The 23,247-nt window shown below is 45.5% G+C and overlaps 3 protein-coding genes across 5 annotated transcripts; 2 read left to right on the top strand and 1 right to left on the bottom strand.

Annotated features, from left to right (window-relative positions):
- Positions 1-23: 23 nt before the first annotated feature.
- LOC116933644 (transformation/transcription domain-associated protein) lies at positions 24-13,455 on the bottom strand. Of its 3 annotated transcripts, XM_032941378.2 has the most exons (14): positions 13,117-13,454; positions 10,332-12,900; positions 6,474-10,211; positions 6,029-6,361; positions 4,383-5,942; positions 4,228-4,319; positions 3,972-4,166; positions 3,699-3,894; positions 3,058-3,627; positions 2,154-2,983; positions 1,709-2,086; positions 1,537-1,630; positions 896-1,315; positions 24-815 (listed from the first exon to the last, which is right to left on the bottom strand). In XM_032941378.2, the coding sequence occupies exons 2-14, from the start codon at positions 12,894-12,896 to the stop codon at positions 126-128; spliced, it is 11,661 nt and encodes a 3,886-aa protein (XP_032797269.2). In that variant the 5' UTR covers positions 12,897-12,900; positions 13,117-13,454; the 3' UTR covers positions 24-125. The 3 variants fall into 3 exon arrangements, with proteins under 3 accessions (XP_032797269.2, XP_032797268.2, XP_032797267.2); XM_032941377.2 differs by having other exon boundaries at positions 4,228-5,942; positions 12,976-13,455; XM_032941376.2 differs by having other exon boundaries at positions 4,228-5,942.
- A 4,724-nt stretch (positions 13,456-18,179) lies between these two features.
- LOC123470630 (glycine, alanine and asparagine-rich protein-like) lies at positions 18,180-18,746 on the top strand. Its single transcript, XM_045171170.1, has one exon. It carries the CDS (start codon positions 18,180-18,182, stop codon positions 18,744-18,746), a length of 567 nt encoding a protein of 188 aa, XP_045027105.1.
- Positions 18,747-18,957: 211 nt separating this feature from the next.
- LOC116933653 (uncharacterized protein K02A2.6-like) lies at positions 18,958-22,859 on the top strand. The gene has a single exon (XM_032941383.2). It carries the CDS (start codon positions 21,569-21,571, stop codon positions 22,604-22,606), a length of 1,038 nt encoding a protein of 345 aa, XP_032797274.2. The 5' UTR covers positions 18,958-21,568; the 3' UTR covers positions 22,607-22,859.
- The last annotated feature ends 388 nt before the right edge of the window (positions 22,860-23,247 follow it).

The following is a 23,247-nucleotide window of genomic DNA, read 5'->3' as shown; positions in this document are numbered from 1 at the left end:
TTAGGTGCAAATACACCGCCAGCTAAAATAATTGACACGTGTATTGATGAAGCGAGTCAGTATACTTGGTTACATGAAGTTTTACATTTGATTTCAGACACGAAGGACAAGGGGAAACGGTTAAGTTACAGCCAGGGATGCCAAGCTGGATCCATTCGGCACAAATTGTCGTTACTGTTGGCTGCGGCGACCAAAGTGCTGACTTTAGACTCATTTCCATCGAAAGTGGACAAACTTTGCAGCCTGTTGATTATCGCAGTGACAGCTTTATTGACCAAACCAATTAAAATATCTCCTTCCACTTGGACGCTTCCTCCGCCTTCCTTTTCCTTTTCGTCAGCCGTTTTCTTCTTATGCCAGGCGATCATCTCGTCACGCAGAATAGCTTTCAATATGGCAGAAACCTTGACACTCGGCTGAACCAAACAACGAGCCGCAGCAATCATACTGGCGGTAAGAGGACCGGCCACTCCAATCATCGTTAGAAAATCGGCCAGGTTCGGCGTGAGACGAAAAGGCACCGGTCTATTGGCATCTAATTCCCCGTTTGAGTCTTCAACGTCAAACTTAAAGTAGGAGACACTAAGAAGACCCGAATCTTGATGGATGTAGAGCATATCGGCATTGAGACGTGTAAGGTGCAGCACGTATTCGGCCAGATTGACCAGCGCCATTTGCAATGTCAGCATTTTGCGGAAGGTCCAGTAAAACGTGGCTGTCGGGAATGTGACGTTGGCCCATTCACGCAACAAAGTTCGCGGTACCATAATTTGCTGTACATCTTTGTGGATATCACGCAACACCTGGTGACTAGCCTGAATGGTGAATCGAACCAAAAACCCAGGTAACAATCTAAACTCAAGAGAGAAAATACGAATCAATAGACACTGGTTACCTGACAGCCTCTGGCTTGAATAGTGGCTAGTCTTTCGTAGTATTTGGCGATAGGCATGTCGTGCTCAATGTTTCGCTTCACGCAGCGCAATCTGTAGATGTCCAGCAACGTGGCGCTGGATGGGTTGTCTTCTACTAGTCTCATCTGCGGTGATACAGCCACAACGCGCGGAACAGTGAAGTTTAAGAATCTCTTGGACGTCTCTTTATGCTTATTCAAGTAGTTGTTCAACATTCTAAGCAACTGTAGGACTCGTTCTTCTCTCCGGGCGTCGCCAAGACCTGCATCGTTTACAACCAAGTACGGGTAGATTTTGCCGTTGTGTCCTCGAATGTAAAGACGTCGGGCTGCCGTGTTGTGCTTCTGAACGATTTCCACGCGTGGCAAGAAACGGGCTATTCGCACGTAGTAATGAGTATGCTAGCAAAAGCAAAATACAGACTTGAAATAGGAATTGATACACGGCCAGATGCCAGGCATTTCATTCAAACAAATCACGCATTAGGTGTTTTCAGATCTTATCAGCAAGTGTCATTGAATAGCTCGACCAAAGATGGAAGCAGTTCTACTGAGTGGGTTTTTACATCATACACAAGTGCGCATCATTACAACGCGTCTCAAATGGATGGACAAGCCCTTACCTTGGGCAGCAGGAATTCTCCAGGTAGTTCGACTTCTGCCGTCTGTAGGTTGAAATTGCTGAGAAATCGGCACTTTTCCTCAATAAGGAATGACCTAATAACGAAGAAACATTGTTTTCACGTTACAAAGCCGACAACACGTGCGCACCTCAAAGCGAACAAATACACATACCTTGGCAACAGTTTCGTTTTGGCTTCCAAAATTTTTATCCACTTTTTCAATTTGTGAATAAGATTGTGGAGTTTCATGGCACCCGGCAACGTGAAATCAAAATCGGTAGAGAATTGCGTCTTCATCCGTTGAAAAACAGGATCCTGTGCCGTGGCTTGAGCTCGCCGAGCTAAACTCTCCGACGCGGCGCTGCTGAACGAGCCGCTGGCTGAATTGGCAATGTTTTCGATGCCTATGCCGAACGTCGCTACCAGCTTTTTGACGAAACTCAGCGTGTGCGGAGTGATGGTGGCTTCGGCAACGGATCCTCGATTTTCAAAAGCAATGGCATAACATTTGGCGAGACCTTGTCGCAACTGCCGCAATACTTCTTCATACCTACGGTAGAAACGTTGATGGACTATAGCAATAGAAAAAATAAAAGAGGAAGTATAAATGTGCGTACCAATTTTCCCTAAACCAAACCATTTGATCGACGATGCCTTCGAGAGACGACAGAACAGTAGGATGCAAGTCCCTCTGCATGTGCATAATCCGCGAACAACGCCACATTGGCTCAGTGGCTTTGATGGGCCCAGCTGCTTCTGCCCCAGCAGCAACTGGTGTACTAGCCTGGGGTGTCCCGTTGCCAACAGTGGAACCACTGTCAGCCGTGGCCTGGGTGGCTGCTAATTCAGCGGACTTGTAACGTTCTCTCTGTTCGATTTTCAGCGTCAGGTACAATGTGCGGATGGGGAAGTACACTGCCTGAGGGAACATTCGTCCAACTTGGCTCAATAAGTTAAGGACTAACTTTCCTTCGTCGCGCACAAGGCAAACTAGTAGTTGCGGGATCCACGGTAACCACTGAACTGGTGGAACACCGACGCAATACTTGTCCAAGGCTTCAGCTAATGACAGCTTGTCGTCGTCGTAGGTAAGCAGCCACAACACTTTAGCCAGATATTTCCTCGATTTTGATTCATTTTGATGACGACATGCATGTAGGAAGCATGTGATGGCCGATATTCCAATGCCGATATTGCGTGAATCTTTAGTGAATACTTGTTCCAAATGGTCACCCCACAAAGCCCAGGCTTTCACCAATGTGTCGTGCATTTGCACGGCAGCAGAAAACGCTTTATTCGCATCATCCGGCCTGCCGATTTGAGCAAGCAGCATTCCTTTCAGAGCGTAAAGCTCCGCCGTCATTTCCTTGGCAAAGTACTTCAAATTGGTCGACTCTATTACTTCCAATCCTTCTTGCAATTCATTTTTTCCCAACACGTTGGCAGCCTGCATTAAGACAAAATGACCCACCAAAGAATTACAAGAGCTTAGTGTCACAACATAGCACTTGTAAGACTCACCTGAAGGTAGCATTTCACTTGCTGTCTGATTTTTTGAAAGCAATCGACAATGGGAACACTAGGGATGCTGTAGATTCTTGCTAAAGAATCAAGACATACGCCCGTTAAATTGTGCTTTCGGGCCACCTTGCCGAAATGGATGATGGCCTGGGCGGAAGCGTGAACTCCGAGCATCGATTGAGCACTGGCCTGCTGATCACTTTGTTGGTCATAGTGTGACACGATAAACTGGTAGTGGTGCTGCCTCCATGTAAAGACGTCGCTCCAATGACTCAGATCATCTGCGATGACTGGCAATCTGTTCCTCCATGTTTTGACGATGGCCTTCACGTCATGCAGCGTTCCAGGTCGAGACTGAAGTAGCCCTTGATGAATCTGTGCAGCTTCCTGAAGTTCGACTACCTGCTGAGCAGCTTGAAGAGTCGTCAAGTGAACATGAGACACAATGGCTGGTAGACGTCGCCACTCGCGAATGCACAGACTGCTGGCTAGTTCTACGTAGCGTTCAACCATGTTGGTATGTTGTTCCTCAGGATGACACATGGCCAAAAATCCACGGTACAAATTCACCTAGCGACCGAATTAAGCAGTAAAATTTTAAGTCGTATATTGCTATGTAGCTGATTGCATTTAGTGCCAACCTTCCAAGCATATTCCTTTGGACACGCTTGTTCCAATTGAGTTAACGCATCTCGAACGACAACCCAGTTCGGTGTGCGCCAGGCACTTTCTAAAACCAGCTGATAATTCAAACATTCGGGAGAGCAACCAAACTCTTGGAGCAGTTCCCACTGATTTAACTCTTTGCCGCAACGCATCCAATGGTCTTCGAGTAATCTGTTGCAAGTGTGAAGAATTTCTTTCAATCAACATCCGAATCCGATAAAGTAACGGTAAATACGTTAGTCACACACCTATATTCGCTCTGAAGAGAAATTGGAGCTGGTGTGTTAGCGAATTCTTGTCGCACTTTGGTCATGGCAAGCTCGTAAGTTCCTTGAGCTTGCTCAAAGAACCCTTGTTGTTCATAAGCAACAGCGATGATGGTTTCGGGCAAGTGAGCACGACGTTGCCACAATCCACTCCACAAGTCTTCTTCTTTAAGTGTGCTGAAAACAACGACAAGACATGCAATCGACGCATTGACAAAACGTGCTTCAAAAAAGATACCTGTACATCTCGGAGAGGGCGTCTAAGGTTTCGTGATGCGAAACGGCTCCGGGGTCCAAATCGAAATCGTTGCCAGCTTCTTTTTGTTTCACCTTGACGCGAATAAAAATGAAATTGTGTCGTTCTTCTTTCTTCGCGCAAATATTTGTACTGACCTTGGTGTGCGCGGTGGAGTTGCCGCTGTCAAATGCTAATTGTTCCAACATCAGAGTCGTTCGATGCCACAGATTATGCGATTTTCCCAGGTACTTCAACAGGCAGGGCTTAATGCGAATCGGCGGCACACATAACGATAAGGCTTCAGCGAAAGTGTTGATGGCACTTGGTTGGCAATCTCTTTGAACGACATGCGCGCCACTGCACAAAAACGGAACTAGTTCAACGGAAAGCGCTTGCTGTTGCCGTTCACCGAGCACCTTCCAGATACGTGGGAACAGATCCAACCAAAGGACTTCAGCTAGAGATGTATCCATATGGGCCAGTTGTGCGACCGCTTCCAGAAATTGTGCCGACGTTATTTCCCGGCCGCTTTCCAGAAATTTGACTTGACGGTTGACCAGTGTGGCTAGGCCAGTCTTGTTCACGCCAGACGGCGTGAGCGGATCATTGGGAGCGTTGCTTAAATCCATGTCAATATCATCTTCCTTAACATGAGCGAAAACGTCAAGCAATTCCTCGGGCTCCTCTTTAATGTTTCCGGCGACGCTGAAGTTTTCTCTTTCACTAGCATCCGCCGTAGCGATGACAGATGTAACGCCAGGGAGCAATGCCGAAGCAGGAGCCGTATGGATGGGAGCACCGGAAACAGACGTGACCAAAATCAGCTCCAGACATTGCTTTATCCAATAATGAGCTGAAATGGCTTCCCAATTTTGGGAGCAAACTATGTATAACAGCCTGTCATGCAGACGCCGCCTCATGCTGGTATCCAGAACGTGGAAAAACTTTGCTCTGGTTGACGGCTGAGGACAGCGGAGGCCAGCGAGGAAGGCAGGTTCCAACTTGGAAACCAGTTCCGAACCTTTCAGGGATTCCTCACAGTACACGAAATTGATGAGTTCCAGAAAAGCAATGTTCAATTCCACGTCGTCAGGGAAACGTTTTTCCAAACACTGCATCATCTTGACGAGGAGAATTGATTTTTCACGCAAACTCGGCCCTTGGTTGATGGCGATCGGTGTTTTGGTTTTCATCCACTCGTCCAGCATGCGCACAATGGAGCGCACAACTTTAGGCTCATTGCTCTTTTCTAGGAGGCCGACGAGAATAGAGCCGATGAAAGCTTTCCTCATCTCAACACCCATGACTCCCACACGATTCTTTACCAAATCGAGGCTGAGGATGAGTAATTCGCACGAGCTGAAGCCACTCTCAGTCGTAGTGCTGGCCGCAGTCGTCTGGCGATCGCCAGTTGCAGGCGCTGAATGTTCACGCGCCATTCTTTGCAGCGCTCGCATGAAAGATGTTATGAGCCGATCGATGTAGCACGGATTGTTGGTACAGGCAGCTTTCAGTAGCATCAAGGTTCCAAGCAAAGACGTGGACGGAGCGGTCGTGTTTCTCTCATAGGCACCTAGACCTTCGTAAATGGCTTTCGTAACGGCAGCGTACAAGCCTTCTAGTTCTTCGTGCTTCGACGCCACGTTGGAGTTGGTTGGCTCGGTAGGGAACACGGACATCAGACGAGAAAGCAGCCCGTGAAGACATCGTACAACCTGAATGAAAAGAACGAAACGAAACGAAACGCACGGATGACAAGCTGCGTCGAGTGCCCAATCACAACGATTACAATTGGAATTACCTTAGGGTTCACGCAGTTCATGAGTGAAGAAAGGCCACGTTGAAGCGGTTTAAATCCGGCTAGAATTTGTTCTTTGCGTAATATACTCAGCAGAAAAGTGAGTAAATCGAGAGCTGTGCAAATGTTGGTAAAATTTGGCGCAGAGACTGTCGCGGCCGACGCGGTTGCAGCCGCGGGGGTATTATCCGCCGTCTGGAACAGGCGATCGAACCAAGCCAGTTTCAGCTCACAATTGGGCCAAACGTCAGGTTTCAAAGCCATCTTCAGAAGGGCTACACACCGTTTAGATAACTGCTCTCCCGAGCTGTTGGCGGTGGAAGTGGCATCGTTCACCTATTTATATTATCATCATGTATTTATTTATTTATTTATTTTCTTCTCCAATACCAAATATTTATGGAATATAGAGAAAAAACAAAAAAAAACAAAAATGAAGGGAGATTACCTGACAGGCTAGCCTTAGCAAAAAGTTTGCAATAGCGTCGCAATGAGTTTTCTCAATGGGTTTACTGACTTCTAGCGTTTTGCCGGAGGAAGATGATGATGCAAGTCTCGGCTTCTTTAGCTCTGGTTGTCCGTCGTTGCCTGCTCTTTTTTGCGAGCCTGATGGCAAGGTCTCATCGCAAGATTCACCTCCCGAATCGGCTTCATCCTTCATGCGCTGCAGTTCCCACTTGAGAACAACTTCAGCCAATTCGACAGCTAATTTCTTGTGCTCCAGCGTGGCGGTGGGAGTAAATCCAAGACGCTGAATCGAAGTTATCATGTACTGCACCAGGTGATGTCGAACCGGATAATAGACTTTGTAGTGGCGCACCAGTAATTGCAGGATGTGCACCAGCTGAGCGATGGTGTGACCTTCTTCAACAATGATTTTTTTCGTCCAATGGGTAAGCATCGTGTTGCCATCTTCCATACGGAGAGGCATGGCTGGTGTCAGGATTTCGAGCGCCTGTCGGACGACGCTGCGCGCCTCAACGGCGTGGGCCTTCAGCAAACTGTGGAAAACCTGCAACACAATCCGTTTGTGTATGGCGAACTTGGCTATAATATGGCTGAGCAGAAGATGGCCATGGTAACGGGTGGTTGGATCGACGCAATTCTTGCTCAAAAGGCAGGGCCACGCAAAAGTCATCAAGCGGCGCAGTTTGTTTCCTTGGCGTTTGTTGGCCGCATCGTGAATGTGTTGCGAAGCTTGCTCGACCAACAGGCAGCTCAACTGAAGTAGTAATATCCGAACGGCATCCGAAGTTCCAAAAGGATTATCCGGATCAATCACTTTGTTGATGAAAACGCTGACCACGCTCTCATTATTGTCTTGATCGGGAGTTGGCGGTGTCCCTATAAGCAATTCACCTTCTCCTCTTTCGAAACTGACAGAGAATCCGGGAATGATGATGTGCTGCAGGATTTTGGCTTTCAGTTCCTGGCCGAGATTGGGATTTCGGAAAAGCTCCACAAATTTGAAGAATGATGCTCGCTTCCAGTCGGCGCCATACGACTGGCCGACAGTTTTCTCTAAAAATTCTTTCAAGAAATAAAAGTCGGGAATGGTGCGATCGCACAACGCGCGCATCAAATGAAACAGCAATTCAACTTCTTCGGGGTGCTGTTGAAAGTAGTGCAACAGAATTTTGGCCAGTTGGCGCTGCTCTTTTCGCTCAGCAATTGAGAGATCGCTGGTTTTCTTCTCGTCATAGCGACCCGAGCACCAGGCTTTCGTCAAAACGTTGATCAATTCCGGTTGTTCCGATATCCACTGGTCATCTTTGCAAATGATGATGCGCAAGATTCGAACAGTCACTTGCAGCGCATGAGGCTTGGCGGTGGCAGACTCCGAAGAGATTCCGCCAAGCACGAAATTTATCAATCGAGTTGTGTTGCCCTTGATGGCGTCACGAAAAGGTTTGCCATCGCTGTGACGCACAAAGTGCTCCAAAAAGCGATTCCAATCGGCATCGGCAATTATGTCGTCTCGTAAAAGAAGGTCGATCGTCTCTGTCGGGTATCGCAAAAGAAATTTTATTAACGGCTCGCGGAATGGACTGCCTGGCTCTAATCCTAAAGCGCGCTCTGTTTGCAGTACGAGTTTGCAGAGTATTTCGAGGAATCTGGCCGAAGCAGCTGGTATCTGATGGAACAGGCCGATGATGCCGATGGCCACCTTAACTTCATTGCTACAAAGACTGCTGCTGCTGGTGCTGCTGCTGAAAGGACCGTGACTAGAATGGGTTGCAACGGGACGATTCCCTCCAGTCTTGAACGCCACGATGACTACTTCCAGCCACTTGCGCAAATGTTGAAGAAGTTGCTCACAAAGCTTCTCATTGAAGACGTGGGGGAAAAGTTGCGTCGTGTGCGACAGGCGCAGTATGACGTTGGTAGACAAGCTGCGATAGTCACCCAGCAGGAGTAGTAACGGACGAACGGCTGCGTGCACCGTTTCCATTTCGATTTGAGTGCCAACCAGTATCTTTTTCATACAGGAGAACGCTGTTTCTTGCAGCTCAGCGTTGTTGCAACTCAAAGCTTTGAAGATCACGTTTAGAATCTTGTCGCGGCACTGTGTTATGTAGTGACAAGCGGCCAGGGCTTGCAAAGCAGACTTCCTCAGTGGTGTCAGATTGCTGACGGACTTGTAGCAGGGTAGTTTCAAAAGAACTGTGTCGTCCACCTCGCACAGTGAAAGCAACTCGTGAAAAAAGACCTTGTGCTCAACCACGTTGAGATCAATCGTGAAGAGTCGCGGCTTCAAGGTAGTACAAAAGGTATTGCCGTCCATTAGGCCGATTTGAGCGTTGACTGGCTGGTGCCTCAACAAATGCTTTTTTGGAGGAATCATGTCGGCCAAAACTTCTTTGTGTGGTTCCATGATGGCTGTTGGCGTTTGATTCGTGATGCGCGCCAATACCTGTAACAGGTGCATGGCCTGTTCACGTACCGTCGAGTTTGGACTGGTGACCTGTCGTACGAGTTCGTGAGTCACGTCATGCAAACTTTTCTTTTGCGCCGATACTATCTCAGGAGAAGGCAAAAGTTCAGGCAGCGGAGTAGCACACAAGAGAAGCATTTTTTCCAAATTGGCTTTAGCCATGTCGATGGCTCCACTTGATACTTCGCCAGTGAGATCCATCATAACAAATAGAAGAGCCTTTAGGAACACATATTGGTGATCGAGAACCCACTTGAATGCCATTCGTTCAAACAGGAACTTGATAGCAATGCAGCCCCCCAATTTAGCGTACCAAGCTCGATCGTAGCAAAGGCTACACATCCGTTCAGCCAGGTATTCCATGAGGGGAAGTTTGCAAGCTCTCTCTTTAGAGCCAAGAACGATGGACGCCGTGTCGAGCATCAACACCAGCGCCAAATGTCCTGGTTTGCAGAGCTCTTTCTCTTCGTGGCCCATTATTGTGGCCAGGGCATCGACTAGGACAAGTGGATCCATCCCCAGAATACGCTGCGCAGAGCGACCTGGTACAAGCATTGGAAAAGGCCCGGCCTGCTGGACGACGGCAACTAGAGTGTAGTGTCGGACTAACGATACCATGGTGGGCAGAACGGCTTGTCGCAATTCCTTTATAGCAGCGGCGACGAACATTGCAGTGACTGCCGTTTGATGAACATGTCTTGCTTGCTTGTCACTGCACTGGAACGATGGACTTTGTACAGGATGGACATCTCCCTCTAAGAACGAATGATGAGACAACAAGCGCTGCATTACAAGACGATCGTCGTCCAGATGAAGAGAGGATAACAGGAAGCAGCGAACGACTTCCCAACACTGCGTCCGATAAAAAGGTTCCGTACTACTTGATTTCAAAGCAGAAAAAGCAGTTTCCATGATCTTTTCGACGGGCAACGAAACGGGCTGTTTCAATTCTTGAAAGTGAATAACGACGCATGGGCCAGAATCTTTGTCCCAATAATCCAATCGCTGTGGTTCAACCATCATTTTGCGGTTGCCACCTCCAAATTTACCAAGGACTCTGAAGGCGACGTGGGCGATTTGGTCGTTTGGATTTCTCAAAGTACGCCATAGTGCCTGCATCAGCTCAGCTCTTACGGGTTGTATATGCTCGTAAAGAAAGTCTGGTTGTAGATTATCGACGCAAAGCTCTAAAGTCCGCAAACCTTGGCTTACTAACGTCTGTGATCCATTCAGGGACGATACTAGGGGGTCCTAAGAGAGGGAGAGAAGAGGGAAAAAAAACAAAAAAACAAAAAAAAACACACAAAAACGAAACAACGAGAAATTATTTTAAAGATCAGCCGAAACGTATGCATTGCAAAGTGTTGTTACCATAAGCATCGGCAGGTACGGAAGTAACGAGGATAACCGTACGGGAACAGTTAGGCATAGTTCCACGAAAAGATCCTTCATATGCTGTTTGTGAAGTCCGCTTTGAAGACTGTTAAGACTTTGAAGAAGATTCGGAAGCAACGGCAAAAATTCTTGATATAGAAGATCATGACTACCTCCTCCGATGGACCGGAAAAGCGCCCGCAATAGGAGGAAGTAATTGTAGGGTTCCTTCGCGCTTAATGCTAGCTCCATGGATTTGTTGACAATATGAGGCAGATGAGGCTTTAGCATTTGTTCATTTTCTGCAGCAAAAAGGGAAACACTACCAAAAACCAGTTTAAACAACTTCAAATAAAGATTTGAGCGTTCCACATTTAATCCCATTTCTTCCATATGGTTCAGTAGATATTCGACGAGAATGGTAGCAAAAACTGCCGAGGTTGAGGGGTTCGCTAGAAAAGAATTTGCCACTACTTGCAAAGCGCTATTACGATAAATGCGCTCCACTACGTATTCAATAGTTGTTGCAAAGACTTCCTTGAAGGTCTGGGGATTCATCATGGCAAACACACCAGCAAAATGTTCCAACACTTCTTTCTCTTCCTTAGAACGAATAGTTTGCGCAGGCACAGTTTGCCGATTGGCAGTTACTCCGGCGGCGGGAAAGCCAGTCAACGTGCTATTAAGGCTACCCGTTGTTTCCGCCACGACCGCACTAGGAATGTTCAACGCGTAAACATCAAGTGCCTTCATGGCCCACTGCACTAAACGGATGAATATCACAGTTTCCTTAGGTTGCAAATTCTTCCCTGTAGATGCTGCAGTAGTTTTACTTTCAAGAGGAGTCTTGCAGGCAGCACATCCCCATGTGATAGTTTTGACGCCACAAACCAGAGTCTTGACCAAGCTCCGACATTCAGTGATACTGAACGCAGGACCCGCCGTTCGAACTGTAAATTTCATCACTTTCTCTTTTTCATCTAAGAGGATTAGCGATGACCGTGTATCTTCTGATTTTATTTCATTCCCAGCTGACGGTGAAGACGACGATTGTGGATGGGATCCGTTCTGTGACCAGCTTAAAGAAGGAGACGAAGGCTCGCTGCTGGGAGTGGTGATCGGTCCATTGGAATCTTGTTTATTTTTCGTCCCCATTAACGTAGGTAATTGCAGTTTCACAATGCTTTTGAATTTTAAAACAAAAACTTCAAGCATTTCTATTAGCAACTCCCTGCCAGGTCCGTTTTCAACATCGGAACGTTGACGTATGCACTCAACCAAATTCAACAATAATTTGCATGACATTGTCTGGATACTTGTTGGAAGCGATTCATCATGAACATTTTTTGAGAACAAATGAACAGCTCGAGCAAGATCCAGCATTGGAAGATGTTGACGAACATGATGAACTAGGTCGGCTAAAGTGCTGTAGGCTAATGGTCGTAAAGATTCATTGGTTGTCCAGCCTTTACCAAATAGTAAATTTTCGTCAAACAAACGTTCCATAAATGGAATAAAATGGAGGCGTAGGTCGGTAGCCAGTATGTGCCTTGATGCTATGAGTAACTCTTTTCGTAAATGGGCCACTTCCATAGGGCACAGACTTAAAAGCCCTAAGATTCCCTTAACCATTAGAGCAGCTTGTTGGGCAACAGCTTCTTGATATATCCGAATGATGTATGCCAGGAAAGACAGGGTTTTGATTTGTGCTCCAATGAAGTCTACGAAAATCTCTTTGTTGAATCCAGGATTCGTCTTGTGCTGAGTTGATGGCTGTAGAGTTATTGTTGTCATGATTAGAGGTATGAACTCTGCTACATCCTGATGGACATTATGCTTGTAAAGCTGATACATCAGGACAACTATTATCGGCAATTCTTGCAACACTTTTAACGATAACACTCCTTTTGGTATCAAGTTATATGATATGTTGTTTCCATCAGGTGTCCTCGTCTCTGTGAGTACAACTGTAGCTGTAAATGTTTCAGCCAGAACTTCTTCAATGTTTAATTCACTTAAGTCCTTAACTTTGATAGGCGATCTTGGTTCAAATATCTTGTTTAAATGATTGGGTAGATCATGGTAGATGCCTTTGACAAATTGAAGAAAAGTTTGGATTTCCACACTATACTGTGGACGGTATTGCTTGTGAAGTTCAATTATAATTCGAAGACATATAAGCACATTATCTTCATTCTCTCTCTCAAGTAACCTGAACATCAAGTTAAGTGATTGCTTCACATATGGCCTTAAGTGCTCATTTGTTGGGAGACGATGAAACATTTCTAGAATCAATTTACGCACTTGCTGGATATTGTATTCTGCAATGAATAGTGGCTCACTGTCTTGCAGAATCTTGAGAAAATTTTTCATTGCATGATCCAAGAAAGCTGGATACTGTGGAGAACTGACAATAATTTCTAAATTTTCACTCAGCTCTTGGGCTGCTTTCAACTTGTTTTCGTCTTTTGCTCCAGGATCAGAGAGCATTGAAACAAATGAAGTAAACGTATTCATTTGGGCTACAACATCAAACCCAGGTACAGCATTAGAAGGCCCCATTTTTCTACAAAAACAAACAAAAACCAATAGTAAATTAAAAAAATATCTGGCTGGTAAAAAATAAAAACTAAATTCTCACTTAAGATATTTGGACAATGCAGTACAATGTCTCAGGTAGGAATTATGAGTAAAATCTACATTAGTCACACAATTGACCAATTGACATGGCCTGAAAAAGCTTTCAAGCAAAGCTTAACTAACAAGAAGCTTCAAGCTGTACCAGAAAAAATTATGATGCACCCCGAACGCTGTTTCACTTCACTACTATTTCAAAGTGAATTGCAGAAGTCATATCGAAATTCCAAATGTTAAATTGTTGGTTGTTCTAACAGATACCGAATACACCGCCATAGCCATGGCAAGGTATAGAATAGATGGTAGGCGCAGAGTCATAGAACCCTGGTTGGTCCAGGCTGAGAGGAATCCCTATACCGCGTTTCGTTGGTCTGAATGTCTGAAATTTCGACGTTTTTGGGGCGGGGCACAGTGGTGGAAACTAAAATCAGAGTCATCTATCGAGAGAAACTGAATTATTCAACGGCCATTTCAGTGTTTCTATTCGAGCTTCAATTTTTATGGTATCGTCTGCTCTGTTCGTTTCCTTTATCACTGTTGTGATTGGCTGTTGAAGTTTTCAAACGTATTTCCTGATTGGTGCACTTATCACACACCCGCTGGAGGCTCTGACTGCTATTTCCGAAATTTAGCACAAAGACAGAAAGACAGACGATTCCCACCCTGTCGTGAACGAACCAGGGTTCTATGACTCTGGTAGGCGTACTCGAGAGGGCGCATATGGACCAAAAAATGATATTCCGTAAATGGCAACGTTTAGGTCGAATGGAGCAGATTTTGCATGGGTTTATCAACTCCATCTCGTTCAGGGCCATCAGGGGCCTGTACGCTGTCAGGCAAAACATGACGACAACTCCTGTTAGGGTTCAGGTCCCTGGCCTCAATTTGCAGCAAGAGATAGGCAGCTCAATTCGCCATACTAGCGCAACTTGCCTTACGCATTCAGTTGCAACTCCATCTCGTTCAGGGACCTGAACCCTGTCAGGCAAAAACACAAAACCCCCGAGCCGTTATTTTTTTGTTTTGTGTTTGTTATTATTTATGTTTATTGTTTATTTTTCTTTCTGTTTCCTTTCCGTAATACAATGCCTTTTAACTTTATAATTTTGTTTTCATTTATTAGAATATTACTTAATTAAGCAACGATATAATTTCATTAAAATTACTGTAATAATTGTGAATTTCCACTCATGGGCATTCGGGTAGTGGAACCGGTTCCAAAACCCGATATCATTACTGTGTACCCTATTTGACTTGTTTTTTGCAATACATCATAGTTTTATTTATTTTCCTTCACTTGCACACCCATTTTAAGTTAAGGCTGGGCCATATCTTTTAAAGTGGGTATTTTAAAGGAAAGAAAACCGCTTGATAAGTACCTACCCGAGTAATGACCCATCAGCTATTTTTCAGGTAGGTAGGTCGGTGCGGTTTAACGTGTCTCGGGTAATCCCTCTATCACAGTACACAAAATTAAAATAGCTTTATAGGTAACAATATTAGGTATAAATAAACAAATTTTACAGAAATGGATAACCGATGATGGGGGCTATCCACTTCCGTAAAATTTTTACTTAAAAAATACCTAACCGAGTAGTAAACCGATTGGATATTTTTGTCGGTGTGGTTTGACGGATCGTGAACTAAATGAATTATAATCGGTAAACCATAAGCTCTATATTTGAAAAAAATTACAGGAATGGATAGCTCTTGATTAGATCAATCCATTTGTGCAAAATTATCGCATCACGATAATTTGCATCGAAATTCACAATTATTACAGTAATTTTAATGAAATTATATCGTTGCTTAATTAAGTAATATTCTAATAAATGAAAACAAAATTATAAAGTTAAAAGGCATTGTATTACGGAAAGGAAACAGAAAGAAAATTAAACAATAAACATAAATAATAACAAACACAAAACAAAAAAATAACGGCTCGGGGGTTTTGTGTTTTTGCCTGACAGGGTTCAGGTCCCTGAACGAGATGGAGTTGCAACTGAATGCGTAAAGCAAGTTGCGCTAGTATAGCGAGCTGCCTATCTCTTGCTGCAAATTGAGGCCAGGGACCTGAACCCTAACAGGAGTTGTCGTCATGTTTTGCCTGACAGCGTTCAGGCCCCTGAACGAGACGGAGTTGGGGTTTATATGGGACAAGGGATCGGCCCCGATTAGCCATAATCGGGTTAACCGCCCCGACCCGCACCGGGAAAAGGCAATCGGGGCTGATTCGGGGTTCAATTTCGTAAGCCAGGGCAGGGCGGGGAAAAAATCGAGGTTAACCCGCTTGCCCCGACGCCATTTGCAAAAATGGCGCCTGAATTTCAACTACGAATTTGGGTCGGGTTTTTATCGGGGCAACCGGGGCGAACTCCCCGATTTTCATCATAATAATCGATTTTGACTCGATCGATTATGGTTTTACGTCGATCGATTGATTGCAATCGGGGTTGCAGCCCCGATTAGGCACCCCGATTCAACCCTGATTAAGATCGGGGTTCAAAAATTTTCACCCTGAGCCCCGAACGCCCTGCCCTGGGCCCCGAATTTGGAAACCCGATTGGCAAAATGCACCCCGATTAGGGTTGGGGCCGATCCCTATATGGGACTACCACAAATTCATTCATTCAACTTTTAGAAAAAAAAAATTTACAAAAATAAAATCTGATTCATATGTAGAATTGTTTTCTTTATACAGCTCATTTTATTTAAAAAGTGTTTAAATTTTTAAATAATTACTAAAAATTTAAGAAAGGAAAAAGCCTAATTAGGCGACAGCAGCACATTTTGTGGCACTACTGCCACTATAAAGAATTTTTTAAAAAGGGGCGGTCCTTTGACATTTATTTTTTTATGCTTCCAAAGCTTGTCAAACTGCGGGACTTGTGTGGAGGTAAAATTTGGAAGTAATTTTTTAATTTTATTAATTTCCGCATAGTTTGGTTCCGCAATTTGACAAGCTTTTGAAGCATAAATAAACAAGTCAAAGGACCGCCCCTTTTTTAAAAATGTAATAGTGCCACAAAATGTACTGCTGTCGCCTAAGTCTACCTAGCCTGCCTAAGGCTGCCGCTGCCGAACGGTCGGGGCAGGTCGGGGCCTTTATTTTTTTTTTACTTATGTTAATTGTTGTTTTGTTGTTTTTTATTCTTGCAATTCAAAGCCTTTTACTCATATAATTTTGTTTTCACTTTTTGATGGCTTAACGGTATACTTTAATTTAAATTAATGTTGATTGTCAAATGACACCGACGGGGTGTAACCGGTCCCACAACCCGATTAAATTATTTTGTACCCTGTTTGCACCCGTTTCGTGTATTACATTGTATTTTACTATTTTTATTTATCTCCCTTCACTTGCTCACATTTTTTTGAGTTTGGGCAAGGTCTTATCGTTTACATGGGGTATTTTGAACTGAAGGGAACCGCTTGATAACTATGATAAGTACCTACCCGAGTTATAACTGATCAGTCTTTTCTCAGGTAGGTAGGTCATTGCGATTTAACGTGTATCGGGTATTCCCCTTGTCCCAGTACACGAAATTCAAATAGCTTCTATCAGTAAAAACATTAGTCCAAAATAAATAAGTTTTACAGAAACGGATAGCCCTCATCATAAGGAAACCTTTTCTGTAAAATTTTTGCTTAAAAAGTACTTACTTAAGTAGTAAAACCGATTGGATATATTTTGTCGGTGTGGTTTGACGGGAAGTGAAATTAAACTAATTACAACCAGTAAACTATAAATTCTAAATTTAAAGAAATAACAGCTAGGGATAGCTCTTGACAACATCTACCCATTTGTGCGAAATTATTGCTTTAAAAATAGTTACTCGAGTAGTAAACCGATTAAAAATTTTTTGTGTAGGTCGGTGCGGTTTGAAGAAGAATCCTGTAAACCCCATCTCCCTGAAATACATAAAATTTAAATAATTTTTTGCGAACAAACTACAAGTCCAAAATAAATAGTTTTTACAGAAATGGATATCCCTTATCAAGAGCTATTCATTTCTGTAAAATCTAGGAAAAAATATTTACAGACACACATTTTTGAAAAAGATTGTTATTTTTTACATTCGTCTACTGGGTCGAGTACACCTATAGAGCGCAAAAACACAAAAAACATCTTGTCTGCAATTTCTTTGTTTGTGAATCTTTATTTATTTATTCTACAGAAATGGATAGCCCTTATCAAGAGCTTTCTATTTCTGTAAAATTAAAAAATTAGAAACATTAGAAATTATTTATTATTAGAACATATCTGAAAATGTAAAAGCTATGGAAGGGAGTGAGACTCATCCATCGTCAATCCACATTATTGAGAATATTAAGGGAGACGAAGAACATCCCATCGCAGTATTTGGTATGAAAAAATCCAAGAAACGTAAAGAAAATTCCATTACAGAGAATGTCATAGAGAATGTAAAACATGGCTTGGCATATTCAATACAAAATGTCGTATCAGATTACCAACGAATTGCATTCTGTGCCAAAAGGAAATAATTGGTCATAAGTGTTTGTGTTATATCCATGTATGTGAGCGTAAGGCTAGAGGGCGCTGTGATGGCAAGCGTGTCGCCCTCCAACGGCGAGGAGTGAGGGGGGATCACTCGAGCTTGCGCTAGCAACACAGAAAGTCTGTCATGCTCGTGTCTCTTTGTAATCTTGTATTCGTGAGGGTTACCAATACAGCTTCAGTTTATTCAAGACATAACATGGCGCAGTTGGTCTGAACTAACACGTCAATCAGTTTATGGGTATTGTACATTTTTGTTGCCACTTTAGAATTATATTGCGTTGCATGGTGGTCGCCATTTTGTTCTCGTCTCGTGGTGCATGGTGGCCGCCATCTTGTTCGGCAACTCTTGGTCTTTGTGTATGATCGAAGCCGTACGTTGTGGGCGAGACACGCGAGTGCGTAACAATTAGTGTGCTTATTTTATCCATCGAGTTTTTACGGTCGGTGACTGAAAGGAGTGAATTAAATTTTTGTGAAACTGTGTGCACGGTGAAACATTCATTTTGTGTTGGGTGGTTGTTGTCGATGACCATATAGGTCGTTGCGGAGTATTACCAGTACGGTTGTATAACGATCCTATTCATCGGTTCATGTCAGCACCATATTTTCTTCGTTCATCTAGAAATCGCCGATCACCAAGAACGACCAGCAATCGTCGTCTACCAAGAAAATCCAGACCAGTCGTCATGACAACGGCAGCAGATGCCCTCGCGGTGGCTTACGCAGCGACCACGGCTATTACGGCAACTACAGCCCGAATTGATGCTATTGAGCAAGGCCAGTTAACTATTTCGACCCAGTTAACGGCATTGTCAACGCAACTCCAGACTCTATTCGCGAATACCAGTGGCGGTGGTGGTGGCGGTGGCGCTGGTGGTGGCGGCGGTGCGGGAGGAAGTAGCGGAGTAAGTGGCAGTCGTGGAGCTGGTAGCAGCGGTGGCGCTGGTGGAGGTGGAGGTGGCGGCGCCAGTGGTGGTGGTGGCCATATACCTCAACGCAGACGGCTTGATTCTTCAGGCGTTGACAAGTTGCATGCAGATATCACAATTTCTTTATTACGTTCATGGAGGAATCGATGGAACGATTTCGCCGAGCTGAGCCAGCTGATAACGTATACCCCGGCGGAACAAATGGCAGCGTTTCGGATGGCCTTGGATCCCACAAGTGGTGGAGGTGGCGTTGGGGATTTTGCCAACGGCAACGACGTCGCCAGACCAGGTGTTGGATCTCATCACGGATTATGTTCGTGCTAAGCGAAATGTCGCGTTGGATCGAGTGGCGTTCGAGGAAAGGCGACAAGGCCCAGCTGAGTCGTTCGATGACTTTTACATTGGGTTGCGTCGCCTGGCAGAAGCGGCGGATTTGTGTGAACTTGTGTAGAGACACGGTTGGTAACGCGCGTCATTGCTGGGGTTCGAGATGCTGAGACTAAAAAGAAATTGCTGGCTATGTGTCCGTTTCCCCCTTTACAGCAGACGGTGAATGTCTGTAGAAGTGAAGAAGCAGGAAGAGCAAATGAAAAAATTCTTAGTGGACGATCCGGTGTGTCGGCGGTTAAATCTTCATACAAGCAAAGGGACAAATCGACGGAGTGTGATAAGTGCGGTCGGGCTTCTCATTTGGGTGGAGTGGTATGTCCAGCTACGGGAAAGACGTGCCATATCTGTGGAAAACCAGACAATTTTTCCCCTAAATGCCCGAATCGTGAGAAAAGGGAAAAGCAGCACTAATGGGGGATTTGGCGGGGGTTCCAAAACGAAAATGGCCCACATCACCATCGGCAATGTCCAGACCAGCCATCGGCGACGAGGTTCTCCCACTATTTCTTTGACGGTGAGCCGCGGGGACGACGCGGACCGCGTTACAACAATTCAAGCTACACCTGATCCGGGAGCAGAGGTAACGGTGGGTGGACGTGATGTGATGGAAGCTATCGGCGTAACAGAAGAAGATTTAGCTACGTCATCGTTCGATTTAGTCATGGCAGACCGTTCAACGCCGTTGCTATCCATTGGCCAACGCGACATCCGGGTTCGATATGGCGATCGAGACGCGCGGATCACGGTAGTGTTTTGCCCGGAAATCCAGGGAATGCTGGTGTGTCGGGTGGATTGTGTCAGCCTGGATATTCTACATAAAGAATATCCAAAGCCTTTGTCTACGGTGCGCTCAGTGCTAGTGGGGTGGTGGGGACATCTTTCTCCACCGGAAACGCAAAAGGAGGAAATACCCACACTCAGTGAGCCTGTGCTCCGGGACGTTTATATCCCTCTGGAACCAAAGGCAGATAAAATAGCGGCGATTGAGTTGGCTATTGTTGCACGATTCAGTGATGTTTTTGACCAGGAAGGAGGATTGCGACAAATGGCGGGCACGGACATGGTTATTCAGTTAAGAGACGATGCGGTACCGTACTACGTCAACGGCGCACGTTCCATCGCATTCGATGATAGGCCGGAAGTGAAAGGTTTATTGGACGAATTGGTGGCTAAAAAAGTGATCGAACCCGTTAGTGATGCATCGGAGTGGGCGGCACCGCTGGTAGTCATACGAAACGCTAAAACTGGAAAGCTTCGGTTATGTGTCGATCAAACACGATTGAACAGATTTGTGATGCGGCCGGTTTTTTACCAGTTTGGATGCCACGAATGGGTATTTTCAGATACCTCTCCATCCATCCAGCCAGCATTTGACGGTATTCATGACGCCATGGGGCCGTTATAAGTTTCTTCGGGCACCTATGGGTTTATGTTCGTCGGGAGATGAATACAATCGAAGAGCTGATATGGCATTTGCAGCAATACCAAATACGGTCCGGGTCGTGGACGACTTGCTTCGTTTTGACCGTACGTTCCCGGCGCATGTGGCCGGAGTATGTGCAATTTTGCTGGCGGCAAGAAAAGCCGGAATAACTTTCAGTAAGGAGAAATTCAAGTTTGCGCGATCCCACCTATCCTGGGTGGGATATGACATACAACATGGTGGAATATCTATCGAAAAGGAGAAATTAAATGCTCTATCGCAATTTCCTCGTCCGACAAATATCTCAGAGCTCCGTTCTTTCATGGGCCTCGTGGAGCAGTTGGCGGGATTCTCTACCGAAGTGGCAGCAGCGAAAGGACCCCTTCGGCCCCTCCTCAGTACCCGCAACCCATTTATATGGACACCGGATCACGAACAAGCTTTCGAAAATGTGAAATTGGCCCTTGTGTCGCCACCTGTGTTAGTCCATTTTGAGCCGGATCGCGAAACAACACTTCAAGTGGATGCGTCCAGGAAAAACGGGATGGGCTATGCCCTGTTGCAGCGTCACGGCGACACTTGGAAGTTAGTCGACGCCAATTCACGATGGTGAACAGATACCGAATCCCGATATGCTATTGTGGAACTGGAGCTGGCAGCAGTGGAGTGGGCGATAAGGAAGTGCCGCCTTTATCTATCCGGTTTACCAACATTCACCGTAATGGTGGACCATCAAGCTTTGGTAGCTATTTTAGATTAATACACACTAGATGCCATCGAGAACCCAAAAATTCAACGTCTTAAGGAACGCTTATCCACGTATTCGTTCACGACAATTTGGCGCAAAGGAAAAGATCACGCTATACCAGATGCGCTCTCTCGAGCCCCGGTCAACGATCCAGCAAAAGATGACGAGTGTGTTGGAACGGAGCTAGCGTATTCTATTCAACAAGCAGTCATTCAAAATGTCAACACCATCTGTCACCTGGACGATGAGTCAGAGGGGCCCGACCAGTTGGTTGATTCATTATTGTTAGAATTGCGAAGTGCGGCCACAACCGATTCAAAATATGCCGACCTCATCAAAGCGGTGGAATCGGGATTTCAGTCTAGTCGCCAGCAATATCCGGATCACGTTCGACAATTCTGGTCCATCCGTCACCAATTGGCTGTAGAAGACGGGATTATTCTATTTGGATCAAGAATAGTGGTGCCTCTGGCGGCACGGCGCGAGATCCTTCGTAAGCTCCATAGTGCTCATCAAGGAATCGTTCGTACCAAGAGGCACGCTCAACAAACAGTCTTTTGGCCAGGTATCACAAATGACATCACCATGCTCGTCGAACAATGTTCACCATGCCAGGAGCGCCTTCCGAGTCAATGTCAAGAACCCATGTTGACTGACCCCCTTCCGACGTTCGTGTTTGAAGACGTATCTGCGGATTTGTTTCAGTACGGATCACTTCATGTTTTGGTGTACGCTGACCGCCTCTCAGGTTGGCCGGTGGTTCATCAGTGGCGTCAAGATCCCACAGCCCGTGAAGTGACTCAAGCAATCCTCAGTAACTTCGTTGAACTCGGTGTGCCGATGCGATTTCGTTCAGACAATGGCCCTCAATTCGACGCCGGCGTGTTCCAGGAAGCTTTGCGCCGTTGGGGCGTGGTTTGGGGAAATTCTACGCCACATTATCATCAGAGCAATGGACACGCGGAGGCGGCCGTGAAAGCGGTGAAGGAACTGGTGGCCAAGGTCGCACCGTCCGGGGATTTGTCATCAGAGTTGTTTCTGGCCGGATTATTAGAATTCCGTAATACCCCTCATGAATGCGGATTGTCACCGGCGCAAATCGTCTTTGGACATCAACTTCGATCGATCATCCCGGCGCATCGCTCATCGTATGCTCAGCACTGGAAGGCGGCGGCGGCAGCACGAGAACGGCAGGCGGAAGCACAGGCGGCGAGTAAATTACGTTACGATTCACGTACCCGCCCTCTATCTCCCTTACCTATTGGACAAACGGTGCGGATACAGGATCCTAAGTCTAAGCTATGGAGTCACGTTGGGGTCATTGTGGCCGTCGGCCGCTACAGATTGTACCGAATAAAATTTGCCAGCGGCAGTGTGTTATGGCGGAACCGGCGGTTTTTACGTCCTATGGTTGCGAATCCATCCGAGGAGGCAGGTGATGCAGAAGAACATCCAGGTGTTGAAGGCGATGGTGGTTTTGGCAGCGAACCAGGTGTTAATGGCGATGGTGGTCCATGCGGCGAGGATAATCGGCCTACTTCACACCCATGTCATCCCGCGGATCCATCGGCATTGCAGAGAAGCAGTCGAATGCGCAAGCCTCGTACAATTATATCTATGTGATTGGTCGATAACGTGTGTTATTTTGTTTTCTTCGGATGTTCGCACTCTTGTCTAAATGGTATGTGTGTTATGAAGCCGTTGTTCCCTCGGTGTAGTGTATTCGTGAACATCGGCTTGGGAAGGGTTGTGTTATATCCATGTATGTGAGCGTAAGGCTAGAGGGCGCTGTGATGGCAAGCGTGTCGCCCTCCAACGGCGAGGAGTGAGGGGGGTCACTCGAGCTTGCGCTAGCAACACAGAAAGTCTGTCATGCTCGTGTCTCTTTGTAATCTTGTATTCGTGAGGGTTACCAATACAGCTTCAGTTTATTCAAAACATAACAGTGTTCATCCTGTCAAATGTTTGAACTTAAGCAACTGGTCAAGGAGAAAGACAAAGAAATGAAAACAGTAAAAGTTTATCACTAAAAATCGAAGACTCATTTAAAATGTCTCAAATTGAAATTAAAAGATAATCGTAAAAATTGAATACCTGTAAAAAGAAAAATAAGCATCAATACAAAAGTTTAAACAAACTCGCACGAAGTTATTTTGTTCCGTTGCTCCAAACAACCACTAGGCGCCTCTACGGTATATATGAAATACTTGCGGACAAAGCCTTATAGCCAAATCCTACTGGGTGAGCGTACCATCTCCTCTATA

This window comes from Daphnia magna, linkage group LG3 (assembly GCF_020631705.1).
Source record: "Daphnia magna isolate NIES linkage group LG3, ASM2063170v1.1, whole genome shotgun sequence".
NCBI classification, from domain to species: Eukaryota; Metazoa; Arthropoda; class Branchiopoda; order Diplostraca; family Daphniidae; genus Daphnia; species Daphnia magna.
The sequence above is the reverse complement of the archived record's forward strand: the minus strand, read 5'-3'. Positions and strand labels throughout refer to the sequence as shown.

Bases quoted from the DNA above. Each gene is read 5' to 3' on its own strand.
- LOC116933644 (XM_032941377.2), bottom strand. From the start codon at position 12,896: ATGGGGCCTTCTAATGCTGTACCTGGGTTTGATGTTGTAGCCCAAATG. The intron at 3,628-3,698 runs GTTGGCACTAAA...TTCGGTCGCTAG, and splicing joins CAAAGGAATATGCTTGGAAG to GTGAATTTGTACCGTGGATT. The intron at 2,984-3,057 runs GTGAGTCTTACA...GTCTTAATGCAG, and splicing joins AAGTGAAATGCTACCTTCAG to GCTGCCAACGTGTTGGGAAA.
- LOC123470630 (XM_045171170.1), top strand. From the start codon at position 18,180: ATGACAACGGCAGCAGATGCCCTCGCGGTGGCTTACGCAGCGACCACG.
- LOC116933653 (XM_032941383.2), top strand. From the start codon at position 21,569: ATGCTCGTCGAACAATGTTCACCATGCCAGGAGCGCCTTCCGAGTCAA.